Here is a 23,493-nt window from a genome sequence, read left to right as displayed (position 1 = left end):
ATGCTGCCTTTTTTTTTTTTTTTTTTACTTTTAAGATGAAACCTTATAAAACATGAAAGGAAACCACTAAAAGTTACAGGGTTAATGTATGGAATTTGGCTATCAGTGGAAAGAATTTGTGAAATTTTATGTAATCAGATATGTTTTGTTCAACCGCTGCTTCATTTTGGCAATATTATAGACCTCTGTATATGCTTAGCCGAAAGAAAAAAGGATTGGAATTGTATAAAAAGTAGGTTTTAGCTAATGAGAACAAGGTGAATTCTAAATCTTATATAACTAGTTATATAACTCAACGAGACATGTGCATGACATTAACTGAACTTAACCTATCCTGAGTAAGTAAACAAATATATTTTCCTACCTGTGTCACTTTATCTTAATGTAAATTGAGAAACCTAATCTTTTACATTTTTTCACATGATTGCTTCTCTCCTTGTGATTACGGCTGTTCTTTTTTTATCTTTCTCAACCTCTAATTATTTATGAATAAGCCTTTACATGTATTAGGTTAAATAATTTCAGAACTCATTGCCAAAAAATGTGTAGAGACCAGTTTGCTTACTCCAATACTCTAAGTTGCCACACTCCACATAAGAACAGGCTACCAATCCTCACATTCACCAAAAAATTGCTAGAAGTCTGATCCAACCCACCAAGGAAACTCATCTTAAGCAGTGATTAGGTTCTGAAGTTATCGTGTATAGTCAAACCCTTGAAAAATCCCTTTAGTCACCCATAAAATACAGCACACATACTTCGTGTGTATTGGACCACATCACTAAGTCTAATAGAGCCGTGTTCTTCAGTGAACAAGTGATGTAATTAGTTTGCATTTGGGAACATGCTTTATGGAAAGAATGACGCTTTTGTTTTCCTAAAAGTGTATTTGAATTCAGGTTAGATAAATTTGCATCTACATGACTCTAGTGTAATCCCTTCCTTTTCTTATTTCCACCTTTCCATCCCTTCCTCAGCATCTTCACTGGTCTTTTCTGAAGGCATTCACAGCCTTTCATTCCTCTCAAATGGAGACTGCTCATTTTCTCATCACCTGCAAACTACATGAGCAGTGGGAGGCAGGACTGGCATCTGCCTTGGCCATCCAGTACCACTGCTAGGGCATCATTCTCTGCTTTTTTGGTAAAAACTGCACCTTGAGGTTCATGCTGCTTGGCTAGACCTCTGATCTTCATTTCTGTTATCTGCTGGCCTCAGTCTAGTCATCCCTCCTCATTCACTGGAGACTTCAACATCCGGCTCACTTTCATCTTCTATATTCCCAAGTTTTGCCCTTTTTTTGTTCGACCTTAGCATCCATGTGCACTACATATCAAATTCTCTGCCCTCCTGGTTCCGGGGCCTCCTCATCTCCAGTGATGTTTACATCTATACCGCTTCAGCCGCCAACTCCCATGGCCTCATCTTGGATCTAGTCTTCTGGGAAATACTAAATTCAGTAGCTTACCAGCTGATGTATTCCAAATTCCTAAACTTCCAACTACACATAAATCTTGGATTTCATAGGGACCTCTAGTCTCTGACCCCTGTAATTTCCATCAGCTGTCCCCCATCTTCACATCTTTTCTTGTATAGCTTGGACCCCATCATTTCAGTGCCTATTTGTTCATTCATTGTTTCCAGCTCACTCCCCAACCCTCTGTACTCTGACTTTTGCGTCTCCACTCCAATGAGACCCTCTCTCAAGGGAATTAACAACCAGCTTGTTGCTGTTACTACTGGATAGTAAAAATTAGGAAGGTTTTACTAAAAATATTTTAACTTTGGTTATCATTTTATATGCTAAACGTTATTAATATAGTTTTTTCTTCCATTTCAGCTTTATTTCTAAAGTGCGCATTTTCTAAAAGTAGGCTATGAGCATCATTCTGTACTATTTACATTAATTTAAAATATGTTGTAATTTAGCCCTGAAAACATTATATCATAATATATTAATGTATTTCTATGGTGGTCACTTAAAAGTCCATTTTAATCCTTGTTTTGCAGTTGAAGCTTTGTATCAAACTACATATCCAGAATATCTTCAGTATATTTATTTGGTGGCACCAGTATCTCTTATGATGTTAAACCCTATAGGGTTTATCTTCTGTGAAATCCAGAAGTGGAAAGACACTCAAAATGCTTCTCAAAACAAAGTAAAAATCGTGGGACTTGGACTTCTACGTGTATTGCAGAACCCAATAGTATTTATGGTTTTCATTGGCATAGCCTTCAATTTTATTCTTGATCAAAAGGTGCCCGTATATATGGAAAATTTTCTTGACGGACTTGCAAATTCTTTTTCTGGATCAGCCCTATTTTATCTTGGTCTTACAATGGTAGGAAAAATAAAGAAACTAAAGAAGTCAACATTTGTTGTCCTGATTCTTCTCATCACAGCAAAACTGTAAGTTTCACTTATTTATCTTGGGGACTGTACTTTGTGGAAGCCTTCCAGTTCGTTGGGTTATGTTTGCAACTATTTTCTTCTTTAAATAGTCAGATAATAATAGACCTCCTAATTGAGTAATTGTGATTTAAAAGAAACTGTGATGTTGGTAGATTGTTCTTTCCATTTTACTGTCAGGAGACAAGGACTATTGGCTTTCCTTGAATTTAATATAACTTAGTATCTCCTAATGTTCTGGTTTGATCATATTTTAAAGGGATTTTGCAAGATTTCTGAGTTTTCTAAATCGATTAAAGTCCTAAAGTAGCTTGTTATGAGAATAATAATTTTATATATAAACATTTTTTCATGAGTTTGGGAGAAATATTCTGTAATTCTGAGGGTGGTTGAGCTTTTTAAATATAGGTAAGTCATTATGAATGATTCTTATCAACCATCTGATCCTATCCTGTCAAATAAAAAGTTCTTACCAACTCAATTGTTTACAGTTCTTCAGCTTACTTAGTTCATTAATCATGGAATTATACTTTATGGTACAGGTGACATAATTTTACTGCTAGATTAGCACAAAGCACTTGAGGCATACTTAATTATTGAATTTAGCTCTGGCATATATAGTTAAATTCATGAAACCAGTGCAATATGAAATAGTGTTTATATTTTCAAAATGATAAAAATGAAAGTTCTGAAAATTGTTATGGTGGTATTATGCTCTTTGGAAATAAAGTATTGATTAGCATTGCCACAGTAGTAAATATGGCTCTACAATAATATTATCAACTTCAACTTATAAGTAAAATTTAAATATCCCATTTTTTAAGTCTTTTCTCCTGGGTCTTTTATCTTTATTAGATATTTTCATCTTTTTTTACATTGAAAAATACATAGAAGAGTAGTTCTTTACTCTGTCCTGGTGGGTCTCTGTGGGTGCTACTATGACAAAGCTATCAATTTTGTTCTTTTTAAAGGAAAGCTCCATTAGCTCAGCTACTGTTAATAAGCTCTTTCTATGGAATCCTGAAGGATTTGTTTAATTGACTCTTCACCCAGTCAGAATTTCATGAATTTTCTGTTCTGCCTCAGTTATTCCAGTTCTCTTTGCCGAACCTTTTTGTCTTTACAAAGATGAAGAGTTAATTGTAAGATACCAACTTTTCTACTGGTATTAGAATTTAATTGAGCAACATTCTTATTACCTGAACTGTTTAAATCCCTAATTAAAATACATAAAGATCAATTTTTTTTCAAAAAGTAATTTTCTTGGAAAAAAGTTGATCTTTTTTTCTTTTCACTTTCAATGATCTAATAAAGAAAGCAGATATAATTTTTCACAATTTTTTTGCAAGAAAACTATTTGTATGGCTGCTTCCTTTTGCCTTGTGTCTCAGAGAAAGCAAGATGGGTCACCACCATCTGGTGCCATCTGGACAGGATTGCTGCACCTGTCCAAATCCACATAGTCTAATCCAGAAATAAACGCCTCAATATGTGCCACCAATGCTTCTGGCAATATGCGAAGGATATGGGCTTCATTTAAGTTGAACTAAGTGAACTTTCTTGAATTGGTCATCCAAGACATCTATCTTACAGCAGAAACAGTGCTAGATCTTTGGACATAAAATGAAAAAAAAAAACCAAATATTTCAGGCCTCCCCATGGTGCAGTGGGTTTAACGCCACACTGTGAAGCTGTCCACAGCCTCTGCAGCGTGGGTTCGATTCCCGGCTGGCCAGGGAGAAACCCACATGGTGTGGCAGACTTCTCTTGCCTCACCCGCTGCTCCCCTCAGCAGTGTCTTTGGTCTGTCTGTCTGTTCTATTCCCTGCTCTGTCTCTGGTGAATTCTCTCACCCTCCCACGCCTCTGACTGTACCCCAGTTCTTGTATAAATAAATAAATCTTTAAAAAAACAAACAAGTATTTCCAAAAAAGAAGATTATTTGTAAAATAATTTTTTGTAAAACAGTCCTCTTTTTTCTCCTAATCCCTTATGTTTGAAGTATTTCTAGAGTATTGTTCCACATTAAATGGTTCCGAGTTGAATTCTTGATTCTTACAACAAAGAACCCTCATTTGGCATGCAGAACATATGTGTGTGTGCAAATAGATAATACCTCCTGGGTAGAGAAGAATGACCTAGTGCCAAGTTTACTAAAGCAATCTACTACTTAAGGACCAGCATGCTTTGATATCAAGTGAATAATGCATTTCTTGTTTCTTCAGCCTGGTGCTGCCACTTCTATGCAGAGAAATGGTGGAACTCTTGGACAAGGGCGACAGTGTAGTGAACCATACAAGTTTATCGAATTATGCATTCTTGTATGGTGTCTTTCCTGTAGCACCAGGAGTGGCTATCTTTGCAACACAGTTCAACATGGAAGTAGAGATTGTATGTATATACTGCTTTCTAAGTTTGATTGTTTGTGTGGTTAGCAGAAAAATTAATTTTTTAAACACAGGAATCTGCATTTTTGTTAGTTACATTATTTATTTTTCATAAATTTATTTATGTATTTTCTTACATCATTGTTAATTTTTGGACAGTATCTGATTTCTCCCCTCAGGTGTAGTCCCCATAGTTCTCCCACCACCATAGCACCCGTGACCATCACCACAGTCCCTTGTTCTCTTCCCTCCCCTGTTTTGACCTCTCCCTTGGCTCTTCCCTGGATGCCTCAGATATGATCTGCTTGCAAATTTTGTCTTTTTTCTGACCCTTAGAATCAGCTTTCTTTTTGGACAATTTGATGTCTGTAAACTACCTCATTATAAGTAAGGAGGCATCATTCAACAATAGAGTTATTTAATCTAGGATCTTTACTTAGCCATGATTTTATTCATTAATCTTTCTTGTTTTCAAGTATATTATTGCTGTATTTATAATTAAGCCTAAAAGTTATTTACAGAAAGGTAACTTGAAATTTTGAGGAGAAAAATGTGTTTAATCAATCACCAAATGCAAAGCACCATATAATCAATTGTTTTAAATAACTAAAATAACATTTAACACCAAGTTGCTAGTGTCTAAGCACTAACTATACTTGTTATCTGCCTCATCAGACTCAATGTTTTTAAAACATAATATGAAGGAGCTAAAATTGCTTGATGAAGGTCAGTTTCGTTACTTAATCTATAAAATATTGACATTCACTTTTTCTCTTTTTGAATTGCTTTCATTGCCTTCTATTTTATGAAATAGCATAGAAGGAAACTGGACATTGGTTTCATTAGATCACTGATATTATTTACTTTCTACAACCTGGAAGATAACCATCAGCAGTGAATGTCTCTATTATATACTAATATAACTTGAGCTTAGCTTAGAAGAGCTTCCAAGGAAACTTAACTATGTTTTCTTTTAAGGACTCTAAGGAAAGGGGAGTATTTGATAATATTCTGGATTCTAAATCTCCTTTTTCTGGCTCTTGTTTTTATTTTTGAATGCCTTAATATGTTCTGGCTATTTAAATTTTAAGGTAATTGTCTAAATGAGAGTGTGATTCACTTTGACATCATTTTTGCAGATAACCTCAGGGATGGTAATAAGCACATTTGTGTCTGCTCCAATCATGTACGTTTCTGCCTGGTTACTGACCTTCCCCACTATGGACCCTAAGCCATTGGCATATGCCATCCAGAATGTTAGTTTTGATATAAGTATTATCAGCCTGGTCTCCTTGGTAAGTGTGTTGCAGTATAAAATGAATGAAAACTACGGAATGAATTTGAGAATAGCTTGATAACAGAAAGTTAGGGATTTAAAAATCTGATTTATTATGCAACAGAGAAAGCTGAAGCCTCCCCATAAAATACAACAGGCTTCTGAGTTCTGTCTTTCCAGTTGAGAGTTAGATTGTATAGCAGACAAAATAGGAGATTTTGTCAGAGTTGGATTTGACTTCAAGATATGTATCATAAACTACTTCTATTATCTATTACCTCAATCTTGCTAAGATTCATTTGCTCTTATAGAGATTCATTATCTCTTAAAATAGAGATACATTTTACCTATTTTCCTGAACTGTTTTAAAGATAACGTAAGACGGTATGTATGGAAAGCATTCTGCAGTTGGCAAATCACTATACAAATACCACTTGCTATAGAAGTCTGGGGTTGGAAGGGATCTTCGGGATCACGGCCAACTACCCATTTAATGTTAGTGAAACTTTTTGAATGTATCTACTTCAAACTAAATACATAAATACTTGACAACTAGATTATCTTAAAGATCAAGTCGCCATTGAATTCAAACATTCTGGCTGAAAAAAAAACTTTTTACTGTTAAAAGAACAGAGGTGGGGATGAACATGTATATTGGCAACAAATATATGCATAATTAGAGTAATTTTAGGAAATTAAACTTGCATATTCCTTTTTTAATTTTTTTTATTTAAGATTTATTTATTTATACAAGAATCAGGGTACAGGCCAGATGTGCGGGAGGGTGAGCGGATTCACCAGAGACAGCGCTGACAAATAGGGTAACTGACAAAATAGGGTAACTGACAAAATACACTGCTGAGGGGAGAGCAGGCAAAACAGGAGAGGTCTGCTTTGCCATGTGGGATTCTCGCTGGCGGGCCGGGATTGAACCCGCGTTGCCAAGGCTGCGGACAGCTTCACATTGCGTCGCTCAACCACCTGAGCCACCAGGGAGGCCCTAAACTTGCATATTCTTAAAATCTGTGCCCACTGATAAGAAGGCAATCTGGGGAGAGAGAGACTATACATTTTAATTAACATTGCGGGGGTGGGGGGAAGGCAGAAAACTAACCAGGATAGTTTGCTGGCCATGGTGTAAATGGAATAGCAATGTAATGTTTTTAAATATAAGGAACACAAAGCAGTCTTAAGGTGGGCAATGTATATTGATTGAAGTAAGAATGACTGGAATTTAGATACTCATGAGTTAGTATGAGGAAATCAAAATGGGAAAACTTTAGAATAGTGTATTGTAACTGCATCTCCCATTTAAGCTCTTTTCCTGAAGAGTTGACTATGAACCTCTGTCCCACTCCTGGTCAAGGCATTAGTTTCTTACAGACCATGACATCTTTAGACAATTAATTTACAATAGTATTTCTCTATGCTTTTTACTTTTCTTTAGGGATAGTAATTTACCTTAACACTTTTTTGGGGGGCCTCCCCTCGTGGGTCAGTGGTTGAGCGCAGCACTGTGAAGCTGTCCGCAGCCTCTGCAGAGCCGGTTCCATCCCGGCCCGCTGGCGAGGGTCCCACATGGCGTGGCAGACCTCTCCTGTCTAACCTGCTGCTCCCCTCAGCAGTGTATTTCAGTCAGTCTACCTGTTCTGTTCCCCGCTCTGTTTCTGGTGAATCCTCTCACCCTCCCAGGAATCGGGTCTATACCCTGGTTCTTGTGTAAATAAATAAGTAAAAATCTTTAAAACAAAACAAAACAGAAAAAACACTCTTTTGGGAACTAGACAGTTTAAAGTAAATAAAATTTTAAAGTTCTTTTCCAAACCAGGATAAAGAGATTTCTTTTAAGAGGTTAATCAATGAGTTATTTAATACCTAATTATAAAGATTAATAAACCTGACTAACTTTTGAACCTTTTGTCTTTTAAGATCTGGTCTTTGGCTATCCTTCTTTTGAGTAAGAAATACAAACAGCTTCCACATATGCTTACAACCAATTTACTTATTGCGCAGGTTAGTAAACCAACAAATATATTCAGAACTATGCTTTTCTCATGTATTATTCTACTACAGAGATGGAAATTACTTTGCTGGATTTTTCCCACAGAAACATCACCACATGCTACCAGTTACAACTTGGCTACAATTAATTTTGCCTAATTTGCTAAACTATATATAAGGTATTAAACTATATAGTGTTGAAGTTAATGACATCTGATGATAATCATGCATTTTAATAGAAATAGTTGAATCATTAAAAACTGAGTTCCCATGATCTTATTTTTTCCAGTTAAATCTTTGTATGTCTCAAATTATAATGGAAGGAAATTTCACACTTTCTAAAACCACTACTAAGTTCAAGACTAGTATTTAAAATGTGGTCATTTCTGTTCCAGTTGAATATTTATGCTGTTAAAGGTTCTGCATAAAAAGTTTTTTTAATCATAAAACTTGAAGTTTTAGTATAACTAGTATGCAGTTGCTGACAGTACTCAGCAATGATTTAATATGAAAATTATATTTGTTGTGAATAAAATATGACGCTTTTTTCCCATATTTTTTTCCTTTAGTCTATTGTCTGTGCTGGAATGATGATATGGAATTTTGTTAAAGAAAAAAATTTTGTTGGACAAATCCTGGTGTTTGTTCTATTGTACAGCTCCCTCTATAGCACCTACCTGTGGACAGGTAAGTTGGATCATGAAAGTTTTCAACTTCTAGTGATTTGTTTGAAGTTTAATAGTGTGGGATTAAGGCTTCCACTCAGGCAGTTACACCCACTGATACCAGCAGTCTGCATGACTGAATTGTTCCTAATGTACTCTCTTTCTGCATGTTCCCAGTCTCGTGGTCCTTTTCCTTGCTGTCGCTGACTCTAGGCTGTCTCAATACAGATTCTCTTTGGAAACACCAAGAAAGCAGACACAGACTGATGGAGAAAAGAATGGGCAGAGAGGTGTAAGGTGTGTTGCAGGGCTTACTTTCACAGTCCAAGTGAACTTAATGGAAGATGCTGGCTCTTGCTTATACCAATTACTTAACTTTTGTAGCCTTGTCTGTTAGAATGGATTATTGCACGTTATAGGGTTATTTTGAGAATTAAATGAAATAGGGGTATTTATGCCTGATATAAGGTAGGCATTCATAAATTGGATTGTATCATTATGCAGAGGGGGAAAGGATGATATGAAAACAAAAAAAGTGAGCAAATAAAAGGGGGTGGAAATGAAAGAGTAACCAAGTAAGAAAGACTTTCTTATTTCAACTGGCTCCAGAATAGGATATTCAAGATGTTGTAGCACATTGCTATTTTATAGATATAATATTTGTTTCAATGCATTTATATTAGTATGTTTGTAAAACATTTCATATAGCTGTTTGTATTCATATCACAAATGTGAACATGTGAAAAGGCACATGAAAAGAAACTGTAGGATGATAGGGCCAGCTAGAGACACTGTTAATAGGCAGGTGTCAGGAAGTGGTTACTGGGGACAGACCTTTGATTTCATGCATTCAGGATCAAAAGCAGTGCCCATCTAAGTCAATAGCCTTTTGAAGTAAAGCAACCATTTCATTACAGAATGAAAAATTCAGTGCAAACAGGAGGTTTGTGTTTTTTTTTAAGGCAGGTACACCTTGCACAGCATAAGATTCATCAAGGTAAAAGACCCCAGAGACTTTTTTCTTACTTTCAGATATAGATGAGCCAGCTTGATCTCTAATGATACTTAAGTTTATTAAGGATAAATAATGAGAATAAGACAGCAGCAAATAGATCAATAGAGAGCCCCAAGTTTCCCTGAAGTCCTCTTCAATCATGCATGCCAATATTTGTATAAAGCGTTATTAATTCTCTGACCTGGATGAATGTGCCCTTTAACCTTGAGATTATTATGATATAATAAAACTTGAGACTTAAAATGTAATTTAAAATCATCCTATTCTGCCATTTTCAATTTTACTCATTTGCATACCAACCTTATGATTTTTGCCATATCTGCACATTAGTTAGCCTTTTTTTCCCCTTAAAATTGACTCACTTTTTTACTTTTGTAAATTGAGACCTATCAGAAAAATCGCGAGTTTCATATACTAGCTAAATTTTTTAAGCACTTGTTAAAATTAACACAAAACTGGCCCCCAAATTTTCACCCTTGTGCCTCCTATAGTCTCTGCACTTTTGGAAAAAAACTGGTCTAGTTTAAGACCCTCGTTTAGAAAGTGAGGAACATAAGGCCCCAAAGAGTTAACTGGTTTGAACATGAGTACTCACAACCTGGCAGGTGAGAGTCACAGCAAGACTTGGTATGTTTAAATATCAGTCTGTTCACAAATCAGGAATGATGAATACAGATTTCTGTAGGAATAGTCATTGAATCTGACTGGGGGTAAGTTGGTGGTTTGTTGATATGTTTCTACATATATATATATAGTAACTATTCACATCTCTTCCTTTCAACCTATGTTATTAGAAACTTAAAGAGTGCCCTTGATTACTGTAACACAGTTGGCATACTTTTGTAATTGGTTATTTGTTTCCCTGAAATTTGGAAGCCTTTTATAGAGTATGCATGTTTATTTAGGAGGAGCAGTTATAGTACTTTATCTTCTGAACTTGAGTAACATGGTGATCCTCTATAGAGACAAAAAATTTTCAAGGACCAAAAAAAAAAGTTTTCAAGGACCTTGGTGTTAATTCTAGCATAGCATTACCTAATATATACAATCATAGGCCTAGGTGTGATTTTCTTATATACATCCAAAATCTAATATTTAAAACTAAAGCAAAGAAACAGGTGAGATTCAAACAAAACTACAAATTCAGTAATTTTAATTAGCAATGTTAATTGGTATGACAAAGGCCTAATCTGAATGACAGCTTGAAATGTAAAGTAGAATTCACTTCCTTTCTTTAGTTTGCTTTGCCTTTACTTCCACATGTGGGTTTATGACCTGATCATCTCATTGGTTTTTTGTCATCAAACTACCACAGAAACTTCATTTGGACTATGTGTTGTGATATCATTTGGCCTTCATTTGGTTCAGACTTAATGTAAGATCAAATGTAAGCCCTGGAATCATGAGACTACTTTTGCTTATAAGATAGGCATTCAGATGATTAGCATTGAAAATAAACCAAGAAGACTTAAAATTTCTGGTAGGTATTTCCAAGTCTGGTAACATGTGTCTTAGGAATCCTGAAATTTAGAAACACTGATAGAGTTGGAAGACTTACCTTTTGTCAGAGTTTGGGTTTCTAGTTCTGCTCTGCCCTCTGCTGGCTGTGTGACTTAGGCAAACCTATTTCCCTATGTGTGAAATGAAATAACCCTAAAATATATAGCTATGCAGAATTTATTAAATAAGATGTTATTTGTATAAATAATTACATACAAGGTTTAAGGAAAGCTCAGAAATTTTAAAACATTTGTTTTGGTTTTTATTAAGTTTATATTGTATTTTTACTAAGGTCCATCATTTAGATTTGGGACATTTTCTGCAAATATAACCTGGTTAAGAATTTCCTATGCTTCTTAGCACCAGCAGAATGTGGGTGTTTTAGTTTCAGAATTTTTCTGTATGCAGTTAAACTTATTATCCAAGTACACTTAGATTCTAGACATATCAGTCAAAAGAATAAAATGATTTGGGCTTTGGGGAAAAAAATCAAGAATAAAATTAAAAGATCTGAATAAGTCAGCAATATAGAGGGGAAAACATGAATGACTTTAGAGCAAGATAACTTGCTTCAAAATATTGGGGACAGACAGCATATACTTAGAAGGAATAAAACTTAGGGCCGGGGAGCTGCCCACATGGTGCAGCAGACCTCTCCTGACTTGCCCACTGCCCGCCTCAGCAGCGTATTTCGGTCGGTCTGCCTGTTCTGTTCCCCACTCTGTCTCTGCTGTCACACACCTCTGGCCTGTGCCCCAGTTCTTGTATGCATGAATAGATGAATCTTTAAAAAAATAAAAAAATAAAATTTAGGGCAAATGCTATAGACTACTTGGTTAAAGCGTCGTGATCTGATCAACAGTAATGATCTTTCACCTCTATTTCTTGTTCTTAGGGCTTCTAGCAATTTCTTTGTTTCTTTTGAAAAAGAGAGAGAGGGTGCAAATTCCTGTTGGAATCATCATAATATCTGGCTGGGGGTAAGTTGGTAGTTTTCTGTTCCCTTACTTGTTTCCATATACAAAGTTGCTATTAATCACCTTTCTTTCCCTTTAAACCCCTGTTGTTACAGAATTCCTGCTCTCCTTGTTGGTGTTCTTTTGATAACAGGGAAACATGATGGAGAGAGCATTGACTCGGCTTTTTTTTATGGGAAAGAGCAGGTAAGAAGAATTTATAGATGATTATATATTGAGAATCCCTTTTTAGCTTGTAAATGTGTTTTGATATATTTCCATTGAAATTAATTTTGAAAATCTATTCCAACTTTTTGAATATCACACTGGCGATCCTTATTACTTTCTTAAATTACCCCTTAAATGTGATAATGTTTTACATGTCTGTGATTTTTTTAGCAGAGAATTTCTAAATGTTTGAAACTTACTGGGTCTCAAACATACTTATGAATTATGTTTCCTCTATTGGCGGAAAGAGTAATTAAAGTCATTTAATGAGTTTGCAGTAATAATAATAAAAGCTAAGTTCTTGACTTTTAATCCTAGCACACATACAAATTTCAGACCAAAAGTATCTAGGAAAAAGTGTGCTTGAAAAGCTATTGAGGGCCTCCTTGGTGGTGCAAGGGGTTAAGTCTCAGCACTATGAAGCAGTCTGCAGCCACTGCAGCATGAGTTCGATCTCCAGCCAGGGAGCTAACCCACATGGTGCAGCAGACCTCTCCTCTCTCACCCGCTGCTCCCCTCAGCAGAGTATTTCAGTACATCTGTCTGCCTGTTCTGCTCCCCACTCTGTCTCTGGTGAATCCTCTAACCCCACTCCCGCCCCCTGTACCGCTGGCCTACACCCCAGCTCTTGGATGCATTAAATAAATAAAATAAATCTTTAAAAAAAGAAAAAACAAGGTCTCAAGAGGGAGGCTTATAGGACTTAATAAATCAATTTTCCAAGGGAAGGGCCCAAGGATGTATGTTTTATAAAAACCTTTTCATATGATTTTGATTTATCCTTTTGTTTTATAATTTTGAATTTTACTGAGCTGTGAAAATAAATAAGATTATACATATAAAGGACTTAAACTAGTGCTAGTTTATAGTTAGTACTCAATTTATATTAGCTATAATTATTTATGTTTTGTGTTAGTACCATGAAAAGTCTCTAGTTTCTGGAGTACGTTGAATGATGTAATAAAGTAAGCAAGAATGATGAAGTAAAGAAAAGGTTTGTAAGCAAACATTTAGATTACTTGTAGAGGAAATCTGTGACTTTGTTGTATGAGAGAAACATCTTGAAACCTCATATTAAAAGCAAACCATAATTTCTCTAGGTAACTTACATATTTTACATACGCCTACCCTTTTTAAAGAACTACTTTAGAGCATTTTTAACTATAGAGATGTTGCATCTTTCACCAAAAAGTGCCCTTCACCTTCTCTACTACCAAGATGGGATTGTAAAGGTGGCCTAATAGTCTTTTCCCAATGTTGGCAGATGATCATCACAGCCGTCACCCTGTTCTGCAGCATTGTTATAGCTGGTGTGTCACTCATGTGCATGAACCGTACCACCCAGGCAGGAAGCTATGAAGGATTTGACCAGTCTCAGAACCACAAAGTAGCAGAGCCTGGAAACACTGCTTTTGAGGAGAGTCCTGTGCCAATAAGCGAACCTGAACCTTTTACAAGTTCTATCCCAGAAACAAGTATGACCTTAATTAAATATTAATTAAATATTAATATTAATTTTTATTAAAGATTGCAATATCACAAATATTTGTCAGTGAGGAACTTGAATCATAATCAATAATAGAAAGGGTTTGCAAGTTCATTACTGGATTCCTATTTGTAAATCTTTGTGAATATAGCATCAAAATTTCATTCTTTTGAACCCTCTTGACCATTTTCCTTTTTAAAATGGAAACTCAAAAATGTTATATTTTCACCAAAATTTTAAAAACTGTTTTCCCTAAGTCTAAACTTTCTGATCATGCCCAGTATCCTTACCCTCCTCACTTTAAATTGTGGACATTTATGTTTATTTTATAAAACAGTCTGGGTTTTGTTTTCAGGCAGGGCTTTTAGACCCCCATGTTCAGCTGGCTCTAAGTTTTCTTAATCCCCTGAGTGGGGAGCCCTAAACTAAATGTCTTAAGCCCAGAGACTTTTGCTGCTGCTATCTCTTTACCTGTCTTTTAAAAATAGCAAATTCTATACCATAGATGTTGCTTAAATCTTGTCATCATTATCTCCAGCAAGAAAACTAGCTTGTAGTTTTAGTATAAAAGACAGCTATTTAGTATAGAAGACAGCTATCACTTATTTCCATAGGAAAGCTTCTGTAATGTTTATACTTCCTACTCCTCTTATCTCACTCTTTTATAATTGCTTTTTAAGTGATGTACATAACCCACTAGACTGTAAGTGCTGTGACTGATTGCCCTTCTTTATAGCCTCTGCACCTAGCCTGGTACCAGGCTGACTATATCTGTTTAATAATATTTGTTAAATGGATGGATAGGTAGATAGGATACACCAGGGTTTTCTGAAGTTATCTTGGGAACTGCTATGGCAAAGCAATTGTTTATATACCTGTTCACTCATGTTCCTAGAGAAAAGGTTGTTAAATCTGCTGGTTCTTTTCCTTCCTTAAATCCTGTTCTTTTCTGCTTGGCTAGTAGTAATAACACATGACACACTAGGTATCCTGGCTACACCCCCCATCCAATCTCATTAACCCAAACTAGTTCACTCACCTCTGCCACCTCTGCAAGAGCTCCATGATTTGCACATAAGTGTAGAATTATAACTGAAAGGGAAATTAACCTATTTTAACATGAGATTAAAGGTTCAGTTAATAAGAGAAGGCTAATGAGCTACTTATATAATCTTTATGTCTAAAGGAAAAAACTGCCATAGTATTTTTCATGGTGGCCATTGTTGTGTGTGTGTGCGAGTGTGTGTATGTATGTTTTCGGGTTCCCTACATGTATGTCATTGCAATAGCTGGCCTTCTGTCTGTTTTTTTTAACAGTTTTTTCCTTAGCTGATTTAAACCTTTAAGTTTCTGAAAATAAGAGGGCTGGGCACAGATGATCTCTATTTTCTTTCCTACTAATCTGTGGTTTTATTTTAACCTTGAGGTAGCATCATTATCTTAATTTTAGAAAAACATTTGTATAGCTTATTATAGATTGTAGTTTGGAATCTTTTTCTTTTTAAGAACACTACTGAAAATTAAAACACATTATCAATAAATTTCTACCTAAGAATTATTTCTTTTTTCCCCCACACTAAATTTTATTAGCAAAGTTACTATTCTATTATAATCTGTGTCAAAGAGCACCATGTCTATATGTGTGTAAAATGCACTGCATGCAATTCTCTGAATACACAGGGAAAAAATTACTGCACTACAGTAGATTCTCGGCATGAACTCTGTAAACCAGTCTACCTATAAGCCAACAAGAGATTTTCAGTGGTATTTATTTGAAAAGAAAAAAGAATGTAATTGTTTCTATTGCATTCTCTAAACTTGTAGAAACATGTTCTTAAAAGAAGTGAGAAGTAAGTTTTGACCAAAGAGAAACTTTGGATGAATTAACAAGAATGGGAATTCCATGGCAAACTTATTTAGGCTGAGACCCAATTAAGAATGGGGTTTGTGGAGAACACTAAAAAATTGTCTTGAAAAAACTGAATAGCAGGGGTGGTTGAATAGGGAGAGAGAGCCAAGTCCTAGAGAGCTTTCAAATTTAGGCCAAGGAGTTTGAATTTAACTGCAATAAGCAATAAAGCATTAATGTGAGGAGTGATGAAATAAATGCGGTATTTTAGGAAAATGTTAAAATTCTCGATTCCCAAAGCACAAAAGAAACTGATAATATAAAGACATTTTTCCTTGTCTTATACAAAGAGGAAAAATATCTAAAGGAGTTGATCCTCTGTCTGCTACTCTTTATTTGTTCACTTCTGTGTATGTACATTTGAATAAAACTTTTGGTAAGTTTTGTTTTCTGTTTTATTTGGCATCTCCTGAAGCTGTCCATTTCTGTTGTGATTGGGCTCTCCTTTGACGTGTTGTTTTACAGGCTGCTGCTCCTGTTCCATGGGAAATGGTGAGCTGTGCTGCCCATCCGCAGAGCCAGCAGCAAACACAAGCACCAGTGGGTCGTTGAATCCTTCCTTTGAGAAAAGTAAGTACCTCTGGGCTGATAGGATGGGCCCAAGGAACAGAAGATTGATTATTTATCTTTATGCCTCAAAAGAACTCTACGTGGACTTTCTGTAGAAGATACATATTTGAGAAAATATATTCTCAAATAAGATGGTGGAAAGTACTAACAGGATAATAATAATGCATATTTAAAAAGATTTATTTATTCATGTAAGAACTGGGGTACAAGGCCAGAGGTGTGGGGGTGAGAGGATTCACCAGAGACAGAGTGGGGAACAGAATAGGCAGATTGCCTGAAATACACTGCTGAGGGGAGCAGCGAGCCAGTCAAGAGAGGTCTGCTGCGCCATGTGGGTTGCTCCCTCGCCGGGGATCGAACTCATGCTGCAGAGGCTGTGGATTTCTTCACAGGTTGCATCTTAACCCCTTGCGCCACCAGGGAGGCCCCCAATAATGACTTTTTTTAAAGAATGAAGTTCTTACAATACAGTAATAGGTAATGTTATATATACACACGTTATTTTCCAATAGATTTAGTTCAAGTGATTAATTCCAAGAAATTTGTCCAAAGGGACCAAATTTCCCCTCATTCCATCTTCCAGGGCCAGGACTAAAAGTAATAATCTTTTGGCAGTTAGACTAAGAGACTGAATCACATTTGTGGTCTGAATTGCAAATTTTTAAAAACAACTGAGCATATTTATATGAAATTGCAGTGTACTTTCAATAATTATGCTTAATTATAATCAAACTAGAAAGGGAAACCCCAAAAAGTTCTCTTTCTGGTGAAGCATATGTCAGCTGTATTGTTGTCAGGTGTTATGTTTTTATGTAAGAAATGTTGTGAGAATTATAAGTAATGATGTGTACAAATCACTTAGCACTCTGTACAGTATTATAGCTGTTAGGAGTTGGCGCCTCAACTCCATCCGGGGTTCCCAAAGACCACACGGAGCCAGAGATGCAAAAGCAAAAAGGCTTTATTACTAGCTTAAGCTAGGGCCCAACTCTGCCTGGATACTGACACAGCAGTCTCACCAGGTTGAGAGAGGGACCCCCTCCCAGAGCAACCAGCTGTTTTTGTACTTTGTTGACAGGATGCGGGGACTTTTCACACCTGGGGCAGGGTCCACCCTGATTGGATAGCTGTCATGGTTCCAGCTAGGTTTTGTTTCTCCTTATGTTGTAGTTTCTGCCCAGAAACGAAACTAGGGCATAGCTGTGCCCTTCAAAATGTCATCTTTCCTCAAAACGGCTGCTGTCTTGCTATGGCTGCTATACCTAGTTCTTTAATATTTTACATAGCAAATGCTCATTAAACATTGTAGTAATAATAACAATAATAGTAGTCATATTTGTTATTTTTCAGGTGGGGTTTATACTAAATTATCTGTTGGCAAGGAATAAATCTTTACATAGTAGAATTCATATTTCTATAGAAAACTAAAATTATCAGATGTTAGATCTTCACTGACTTTCTAATAGGGAACCCCTTTTGGCATTCCATTGAACTGTCTTTCAGCTTTTACTTGTGTGTCTCTTTTCTAAGCAAATTTCTTTACTTCAGAATTTCCTTGGCTTGCCTCACTTTTTTCCCCCTGCACAATATATGTAATAGTAATGTTCTTTAACAAAACACTGGCACAGCACAAAGACAAAATAAATATTGTAATATGTAAAATTTAAAAAAGGCAAATGAAAGAAAATGAAATTTATTTTTATGTACTTTTATAATACCTGCACATAATATTTTAACACCAGGTTTATTATCTATACTGCTAGAATTTCTCTATGCCAAGATTTACACAAATAATTTTTATTGAAACAGGATCATACTACAGAGACAGTTTAACAGCCTACTTTATTTTTACTTAGCAACATTGTAAACCTCCCCCATTGCCATTAGTTCTGTTATGCTAGACCACGATTAAACTCTGTGTGCATCCTTTTTCTAAAAGGTGGCTTTAGGAAATACAAATTTTTATTGTTGCTTTGAGGGTAAGAGCTATAAAATTATAATTTTTAATCGCTGACTTAAAAATCTGACTGTTAGACTTAACATCTATTTTGTAAAGATGCTTTTCTCAGCTTTTGATTTCATGTCTACAAGTGGAGTTGAGGTAGGGGAAAAAAGGCTTCTTGTGAAAGACCCCACATCTCTATTTTAGGCCAGAAAAGTATTGTCCCTGTGATTTGGACTTGTTTTCATATGTGAACAGAACAAAGTGTATAATACTTTTTCTTTGGTTCCTTAAAGATCTTTTCTAAGGCAAAATTTAAATTCTTTGATGAAAAGGGTAGTTGTAAATTTGTTTTACATTTAGCCAAAATAGAGTATTCCTGTTTAATATACAGATTTATCATAGGTGAAACTTGAATTATTAATTTACCCTTAACAAATTATGTGTATGTATGTATGTATATGCACATGAGTGCTACACACACCATATGTTACATTGTTGAATGGTGTAGAACTATTGTATGCTAATCACATTTTATTTTCAATAAAAAGACCTTAAAGTAGAACTATCCTACAACAATATGAAGGAGCCTTCCTCGGATTTCATCTAAAATAATATACTGATTCTGAGCTGAATGTGCATATGGGGTAGTTTGCTTAGGAAGTCATTATGAATTTAAAATGCATTCAAATAAAAAGCTCTGATTACAAATTGTTGTACTTACTGTCTTATAGATGATCATTGTGTGAGTCGCTGTAACTCCCAGAGCTGTATATTAGCCCAGGAAGAAGAACAGTATCTACAGAGTGGAGACCAACAACTGACTCGACATGTGTTGCTGTGTTTACTTCTCATTATTGGCCTGTTTGCTGTAAATGTTTCTTCTGATTTTGTTTAGGGGGCATTTCTTTAAATGTTTAACAAAGGTTTTCATTCAGGCATCTGGGAGAAACTTAGTTGCTACTTCCTAGGGGTTGGCAGCTAGACTACAGACTATCTGAATCCTAATCTTGAGCTAAATGTTTGGGGGTAGGTGGGTGAAAAGAATGAATAATTCACATTACTTTGTTGCCTGCATACCCCAAAAGCTTATGCTGCTTGGAATCACTTACTCATTCTATGCTCTCAACCTAGAATTTGGTAAAACCACATAGCTCCATGACATATGCAGGGTCACTTGTTAATGTATTCTTTTTTTTTTTTTTTAAGATTTATTTATTTATACATACAAGTACTGGGGTACAGGCCAGAGGTGGGGGAGGTGAGAGGATTCTCCAGAGAAAGAGTGGGGAACAGAACAGGCAGATTGACTGAATTACACTGCTGAGGGGAACAGGGGGAGAGTCAGGAGAGGTCTGCTGCACCATATGGGTCACCTCCCTGGCCAGGGATCAAACTCCTGCTGCAGTGGTTGGGGGTAGCTTCATATTGCTATGTCTTAGCTCTTTGCGCCACCAGGGAGGCCCCTTGTTAATTTATTCTTTAACTTCAGTGGATAAATGCCTACATGATCTCTCAGAAGATATTCCCCATACATATAGTCCCCATATATAGATACACACAATCCAACCACTTCATATAAAAGATACTTGCAAAATAGAAAAAGGAGGGGAAATATCCATAAAGCAACTGCCTTCTATTTTTCAGTACATTTTTAAGGTTCTGATCATACATCCAGATCAACATCCTGTTTTTCAATTCTATCAAACATTTCCATGCATGTGCTGCATAGTTGTTAATAACTGTTACTTTAAATGTTCCTCAATCAACCATAAAGGCAGTACATTATAATTTACTTAATTACTTCCTTATGGATTGTTCTTAGTTTTTCAAAGTGCTCTAATAAACATCTCCATACAGTATATTTCTTTATGATAGAGTCTTGGAGTTGGGAACCTGGATCAAAGATGGAAGAATTTTTATATGACCTTGGATGCATTCCACTAATTTTTTTCCAAAGGAGTAGTACAGATTTGTAAAATACTCTCACTAGCATTGAATATTATGTTTTAAAGTAAAATATATGCTTTGTTTAAGAAGAATGCATTTCTTTGATAACGTAGGTTTTTAAAAATTAGTTTTAGGTCTTCATTAGTGAATTGTCAGTTGTTATATAATTCTTTGAGATGGTTCAAGTATAACTTGTCTAGAGATGGGAAATGGACCATATAGCCTATGAAGAAACCCTTTTACCCTTTTCACATCGGGATTCTTGTTACATTTAACTGCTATTTCAGAACAAAAATCCAAAAGTAAGAAATGCTGCCAAGAATTGCTGCTTAGTGATGTGATTGTTTTCATTGTGTAGAACTAATTTTAAAATCAGCCCTGTCTTAGGCTAGTCGGCAGTCCTGATGTATTATGTAAGCTTCTGTATTATGGCTCATGTCTTCGTGCTTCAAGTCTGATCAGAATAGATGCTGTTTGAATGACATCTGTCAAGAGGAGAGGTTGAAACCTCTTGTTCAAAAGACAAAGCCTCTATATTCTCTCAGTGTTTTTCCCTTTAATCTTTTTCTCCCTAATTATTAAGTAGGTAAGTTATTGTACTGTGTTCTGGATAGAGAAAAATGATTAGCTTGCTTCCTTTTAAAGTACTATTTTCTTCTTCCTTTACAGAATCTTTCCAGTTGTTTATGGTGGCTGTTCAACCAAGAGCCTGGAAGACTATATGTTGAGTTACAGTTTTTCTGTGCTGTATTTAACTTTGGCCAGGTATTTATTGAGAACTTTGAGTGGTTTTTGTTTTTCTTTGATGGGTTTATTGGGGGGGGGAGGGCCTGCGGATGTTGTTTTCTTTTAAATCAAAAGGGCTTAGTCTGTTTGCCAGCTGCTGGTGTGCATGACAGCTGACAGCTGCTGCCTATCTCCTAGTAGAGATGAATTATTATATTGGTTAAAGTCATCAGAATGCACACTGTGTGTTTCAATCAGAAATACCAAATCGTTTTTTTGCTTTGGTTTTGAGATAAAGAATGATAATTTAAGCAGAGACAAGATGTTCCAAGTTCTTTCAAACTTTGTTTCGGTCACTTTGGGAAAATGACTTACCTTCCCGGAGTCTTCAGTTTACTGTATAAACATCATTTTATTTATATGTTGATGTTTTGTTGAACAATAGGTACTTAAATTTTTTTAAAATGTGGTGTCTGAATAAATTTGGGAAGTGATAATAGTAGTTACTATTCTTTGAGAGTCTACTATATCCCAACCATTGTTAAGCATTTTACATTAATTCTCTCATAAACATCACAATAAAATCTGCAAAGTTATTATCATTCCCAATTTAAAAGTTAGAAACTAAAATCCACAAAGACCTACTATGACAGGTACTGTTGCCTTTATGTCACTATTAAAATGGGTAATGTAAGGATAAATGACATTTTACATGTTGAGAAAATATTTTTATGTGCAAATTTCAAATTTAATGTTGTCTTCAATCCCTTACTTTTTAATTAGAGAATATTAGTTCCCAATTGACTATTTAGCTGAAAAAAATGTGTTTGAAGTTACTGGGTTTGTCTTTTAGATCTGAACTAACTGGCTGTATGAATTAATTAACATTTATCAGTAGATACTCCTGCAAGTTTTTCCCTAACATTGATTTCTGGAAATATTTCCAGTTTGTTTCGCCATTATTGTGGGAGCAAATTTGACTGTGTCTAGATAAACCAGTGACTTCAGTCAGGTTATTACAGACAGATGTGAGCATCTCAACGACTGCCTTATGCCCACCTCACTTTGTGATACTGTTTAAGACCTGACTTTGTGCCCAAGAACTATAAAACAGTAGGTTGAAAAATCATAGTCTCACTTAGCATTTTGCATCCAGAAGGCCCACTCCACACAGAGTCATCCCAGGAAAGCTTGATATCAGAAGGTAATGCCAGGATTGTTGCATTGGTGCATCCACAGCTTTATGGTTCAAGTGCTTCAAAGGTGGGAGAAAAAATAAGCAAATCCCTGTTTCCATCCCACTTTCCTCTTGGGAAGGTGTGTAAAATCATTCTTTTGGCTGGTTGTAGAAATGTAGGACCTTTGAATAATACACTGCATTCACCATCCTGCCTCCCACCAACCTGTGTTTACATTCTTCTCCCAGTGCGGCTGACACATGGCAGTTCCCAGACTCCTGTCTCCACAAGCATTCCTTATTGTCCTGATCTGTGGCTGCTATTTGGTGCCATTTTGGAAATGGCACCTTCAAGTGGCAACTTGAAATCCTTCAAACATTTCCTGGTCACTAACCGGTTTTATTTCACATAAATTTTCTGTAATGACTGCAGATAATCAGATACTACAACCGTTGTTAATTCTATAACTTCTGAAATTTTAACAGAAAAAATAATAAATGCTCAAGCACCTTTTTAAGGGGAAAATAAGCAGCCCTTAAATGTTTTCACTTTTCTTCAGTAAGCTAGCACATACATGTGGCTGCTCAGCATTGGTTTATATCACCCATCATAGTAGGACAGATGATGGGGAAGAGGCAGCCAAGTATCATACCTGCTTCCAGGCACTAAATTTTTAGAGAAACTGCCTGTGTGTTCTATTTAAATTTTCTAATCATGATAGGTTTGTTTCCCCATGCACTAAATCAGGTGAATTCCGTTATTTCCCTGTGTTAGCATTTATCTTTGAGTTCATAAAATCTTTCTTTTTCTTCCACAGGGATTTATTTCCTTTGGAATCTTTGGATTGGACAAACATTTAATCATCCTACCTTTTAAAAGAAGGTAAATTTAGTTTTCAAATAAATGTATAGCTGTAAAGGTGATAACAAAGCCAGCCTATTAAGATACTGATATTTTTAAACCTCTAATAGCTGCTAGGAGATACAGGAAGGTTAAACTAAACAACGCAGAAAGGTGATCTGTTGATTCACATATTTGTTGTAAATAATTGCAGAAAAAATATTGGAAGACTATTACTAATCCAACATTGTAATTTGCATCTTGAAAAGGAATGATGGATGCTGACTTCTACACCTCTTTGTGTAGTCCATTAACTACATAAAGTTAAATGAAACTTGAAAGTGTATTTAGAAATGGAAGTTGGGGCGTGCCCCCAAAGATCTGTATTTGTCTTTCTCCTTTGACAGCAGGATTTCTCTATCAAACTGATAATTTATTGAAAACTCAAGGTTTC

At 35.7% G+C, this 23,493-nt stretch overlaps 1 protein-coding gene across 4 annotated transcripts in view; it reads left to right on the top strand.

Moving 5' to 3' along the window:
- The window catches only part of GPR155 (G protein-coupled receptor 155), a 41,670-nt gene that overhangs the window by 12,861 nt on the left and 5,316 nt on the right, over positions 1–23,493 (top strand). For all 4 annotated transcript variants that reach the window (XM_037523568.2, XM_037523570.2, XM_037523569.2 and 1 more), the window contains 12 exons: positions 2,011–2,410; positions 4,636–4,801; positions 5,937–6,092; positions 8,003–8,086; positions 8,644–8,761; positions 12,150–12,234; positions 12,327–12,417; positions 13,703–13,913; positions 16,299–16,403; positions 19,080–19,216; positions 20,965–21,060; positions 23,017–23,081. In XM_037523568.2, coding sequence (XP_037379465.1) covers positions 2,011–2,410; positions 4,636–4,801; positions 5,937–6,092; positions 8,003–8,086; positions 8,644–8,761; positions 12,150–12,234; positions 12,327–12,417; positions 13,703–13,913; positions 16,299–16,403; positions 19,080–19,216; positions 20,965–21,060; positions 23,017–23,081 — 1,714 coding nt within the window. The remainder of the gene's footprint in view (positions 1–2,010; positions 2,411–4,635; positions 4,802–5,936; positions 6,093–8,002; positions 8,087–8,643; positions 8,762–12,149; positions 12,235–12,326; positions 12,418–13,702; positions 13,914–16,298; positions 16,404–19,079; positions 19,217–20,964; positions 21,061–23,016; positions 23,082–23,493) is intronic.

This window comes from Talpa occidentalis, unplaced genomic scaffold (assembly GCF_014898055.3).
Source record: "Talpa occidentalis isolate TD23 unplaced genomic scaffold, MPIMG_talOcc4v2.1 talOcc4.3, whole genome shotgun sequence".
Classification (NCBI taxonomy): Eukaryota; Metazoa; Chordata; class Mammalia; order Eulipotyphla; family Talpidae; genus Talpa; species Talpa occidentalis.
The sequence above is the reverse complement of the archived record's forward strand: the minus strand, read 5'-3'. Positions and strand labels throughout refer to the sequence as shown.